Consider the following 4,295-nt stretch of genomic DNA (forward strand, 5'->3'; position numbering starts at 1 on the left):
CGGTGGTGTATGTGAAACAGACGGCCGGTCTTGGCTCACGGCTCGGCCCGGCTCGGAGACTCAGGATAGGGATCTAAATCTGTCCATTACTGTCCTTCCTGCAGCCTGAAAAGTGAACCTGTAAAACTGCACTGCTCTTTAAACATTTACGTGTCACACCAGCTCGCCGAAACCCAAGCACTGTGACAACATCGCTTTAAGCGCCTGTCGCCGGCGTTCAGCTTACACCGTGTGCTAATGAAGAAAGGGGAGAAGAGGACGACGCCAACGACTCGTGTTTCTACGAATGAAAAAAAAAACCAAAAGCAGCATTAATTTTCTCCTCACTGTTTGTACGCCGGGGCGACCCAGTACGGGTTCTCGGAGGCCTCCTTGGCGTGACGTAAGATGGCTTCTCGGGGGTTACTGTCGTCCGTTATGTCCAAGGCGATGTTCTTCACGATGAACGAGGACAAGGTGCCGCCGTGAGCCGCCACTCTGCCGCCGCGACCTGTCAGGAAACACAGTCAGTGATTGGTTCAGTCTTAACCAAGGTGAAAACTGAACGTCTTTAGAACGTAACACCTGCAGCTCGACCGTCAGGTCGTTGGTCAAACCTCCATCACCGTTGATCACATTTTAACTCATCCATCCATCCATTTTCATCCGCTTATCCGTTACCGGGTCGCGGGGGCAGCAGTCGCCACCCAAATCACACTGCACCGTACCAACCCCCCCAAACCTTCCTGTGGGTGGTGAGTCCACTGGAAGGTACCAACCGCCCTAACTGGGATTTGAACTTGCCCAGGAGGTGAACCCTGGGGTTCCACACCAATGACAGAGACATTGCCTCTGAGCCAAAGCGCCACATTTTAACTCAAATTGTGTTTGTAAAATATATCGTCTGTATGGCGCCCCCTGTGGCAGCCTGTGCAGGTTGCATAGACTCGTACTGAATTTCTCCATTATGGGACCAATAAGAGACTCAATGGTTTGGTTTTTTTTTAAAGCTTTGTTCTTCTGTGATTCTGTTTTTTCGGAAGACGAGACGACGTTTTCACAGCAACAAATTTTTGACTTTTTTGTTCCTTGATCGCTTAAAACAGTACCACAACTGTCTCTAACTGTGGTTCTCAAACTATGGTGCACTCCCTCTTTTGGTACATGGAGAAACTAAACTTGAGAAGGAGAATCTTGACATGGGAACCGACAGGACCAAGTACCAGTGTGTGTGTGTTTGGAGGTGGTTTTGAAATATTTTGAGTTCCATTTGTAGTTGCTGTTTCACTGGCTGATAAAAAGTTAAAAGAAAAACTTCCACCTCTGACAAACCTCCAATGAAGGGGTTTTTTTTTTGGTTAATGCAAAAAAAAAAAAAAAAAAAAGTGTTATTTTTTTTAATCTGTCTCCAGAAATTACTTCCAGTACTTCATCAAAATAATAAATAATAAATGGCTCTGATGTAATTGTTGGCTTATTTTTGGGTACATGATGACACCAGGTGTGACATTAATCTCTGGACAAATCATTCTAACACTCATTAATTAATATTAATGTGATTCAGGCAGACGCTGGGAGTTTCTGTCTTTTTTTTTTTTTTTTGCTCTCAGAGAAAAGTTTCCTGAGTTTTTACCACATCTGTGCTGTTGGCAGGAGACTGTGGGACTTAATGGAGACTCAGGGGGAGGGAGGGAGTTGTCAGAGCAGACGTTGTTATAGTGAGGTCAACAATGGGCCGAGGACATATATATAAATGTATATACAGTATATATATATATATACACATACATTTATATACACATACATATATACATATATACATATATATACATACATACATACATACATACATATATATATATACATACATATATATACATACATACATATATATACATACATACATATATATACATACATACATACATACATACATATATATATATACATACATATATATACATACATACATATATATATATATATGTGTGTGTGTAAACACAAACAAAACCCTAACCATCTGTACTCCAGACTGACAGTATCTGCTGCTACAGTTGTTTTGAGGATGGAGAGGCAGCTCCGTTCACAGAGTCGCTCTCCTCTCACTGGTTTAAGTGAATCTGCGCTGAGGATAAACAACGTAACTACAGCCTGTCACCCGGAGATCAATGACCTGCCATGACAGGAGATGACAAACTGAGTTTCTCTGACTGAGAAGAACCTGCACTTTACAGCTCGGTGGAACCATGAGGTCGTTTGAAGAAGTGAAGGAACCACGTGGAGCAAAAAGCAGTGAAATCACAACGGAGAACAGAAAGAAGCAGGAGGAGCAGAAGACACACACAGGTGTGTTACCTGTGGGTGTGTGAGTGTGTGAGTGTCTTCAGGTTGAAATATTAAAGCATTGAAGAAAAGTTCCCAAAAAGTAAAAAACTACAAGGCAACAGCAGCTACAGTGTCTCAGGGTGTGTGAGATTCACCTGACATTTTTTTTTTAAATAACAAATATATTTCCATTGGGAAAAAATATGCATTTCTCTGTTATTAATATAAAAGCAGTTTGTTTGATAAATCAGAAACTGAGAGATTTTTCTTTAAGCACAAATGAAAAAAAGAAAAGTTGGCGTGAGATACGGAGGCTCAGGCAAAAAGAGTATTTTCCTAGGACAATTGAGGCATCGCTGCCATTTTTTCCCCATCTTCAGTGTGTTTGTTCAGCTCAATGATTCCCAACCAGTGTGCAGTGGCACATCAGGTGTGAGGTGGAAAATTATCAAATTTCAATTCATTTATCAATTTTTGAATTGAATTTTTATTTTTTTTTGTTCGTCAATGCGTAACAGGCAGAACGATAAAATACAGCTAGGTGGCGGCAGACGGCTGATAAAACTAAAAAACGTAATCAGAACTGTTTAAGATCTTTCATGAGTTTCTTTCTTCAATTCCTGCCAGTATATCAGCGTTGTCTTCAACTAAACAGGAGTACATTTTTTAGTAAATATAAACTAGGATATTATTATATTTCATTACGTATACTTTTTGTGATATTTCTGTGTGGTGGTGTTCATTAGCCAATCAGGTGCAGAGTCAGGGGAGCGCTGTCTATTACACTGGCAATCAGAGCGCCACCATGTGCCATTTAGGACAAAAGAATTACAGTAGCTACAGTATGTCACGCACCTACGCTAACAGAGTGGTGACATCATCATAATCAAGACACCTGGTTACACCTGGGAGCCATGACGAAGGGCAAAAAGCCCAAACCGCCTTCATCTCCATATAGCGCCGCGTGGCCACGTATTCATCCGCTCCCTCCTCAACTAGTTCCCACGTGAAATGTGTAATTTAGAGAAGAGAAAAAAAAAAAGAGCAGACCACGTTACCTGGTCCAGACACGGGCGGCTCAGGTTTGTGGGACTTCCTGGGATCCAGCCTGTCCTTCTCCAGCTGTTTTCGTGTACTGCGCTGCCGGGCCTCTCTGAACATGGGCAGAGCGTGAGCTGGAGACACAGAGGGTAAACACGAGAAAATCAGGTTTCAAACTGGAACATCATCGGATCCAGCTGCACACAACGCACGGGCCGGGAATCTGCTGAAATGTTTGCATGTGTCCATACGTGTCAGTCGTATGGATGAGGTGGAGTCTCTCCACTACTACACCTCAGAGACAACACAAACACACACACACTAACACACACACACACACACACACACACACACACACACACACAGCTGTTGTCACCTCGTCCTCTGTGTACGTCTTCTGCCGTAGTGGACACCGATATATTCAGACGACCACTTCTTCACACTCGGTGAACACTATCACAATAAAAGGCCTCCACCACTTAGAGCCCACACTGTGTGTGTACAGTGTGTGTGTATGTGTGTGTTAGCTCTGATCCTCAGTGGTGACAAAGAGAGATTTTTTTTTTAAAGGCTTTAGACAAAGTGATTTTCCGTTGGAGCCGCTCCGTCACCGTTCCATGTTAATTCTTCTTCCTCCACGCTACATTAGACAAAAAGGTTACCGCTAACAGATTCCCTCGCTTCTCACAATGGGCCGTCACTTGCTCCCTGTGCCCCTCAAATTTTCCAACGCCAGGGCAATCGACTGCTCCACGCCCTGTTGGCATGGTGACGGAATCACATGACGGAGCCGTAGCCTAAACAGTAGGTGATGTCTGAGTCTGGGTCTTGGCAGCCGCTCAGGGACGGAGACAAAGGAGGACGAGCCACGCACGGAGGAGGTGACAGCCTCGTGTGTCGGAGTGGCGGCGGGGGGGGGTGGGGGGGGGGGGGGGGCGTGCGGGCCGGAG

General features: G+C 44.3%; 1 protein-coding gene across 1 annotated transcript in view; it reads right to left on the reverse strand.

The window, feature by feature from the left end:
• The window catches only part of wdr70 (WD repeat domain 70), a 42,382-nt gene that overhangs the window by 2,269 nt on the left and 35,818 nt on the right, over nucleotides 1-4,295 (reverse strand). The window contains exons 16-17 of the mRNA XM_008325874.3: nucleotides 3,363-3,479; nucleotides 328-490 (exon numbers count right to left, since the gene is read on the reverse strand). Of these exons, the coding sequence (XP_008324096.1) occupies nucleotides 328-490; nucleotides 3,363-3,479 (280 nt within the window). The remainder of the gene's footprint in view (nucleotides 1-327; nucleotides 491-3,362; nucleotides 3,480-4,295) is intronic.

The sequence above is a fragment of the Cynoglossus semilaevis genome, chromosome 14, assembly GCF_000523025.1.
Source record: "Cynoglossus semilaevis isolate Cse_v1.0 chromosome 14, Cse_v1.0, whole genome shotgun sequence".
Classification (NCBI taxonomy): Eukaryota; Metazoa; Chordata; class Actinopteri; order Pleuronectiformes; family Cynoglossidae; genus Cynoglossus; species Cynoglossus semilaevis.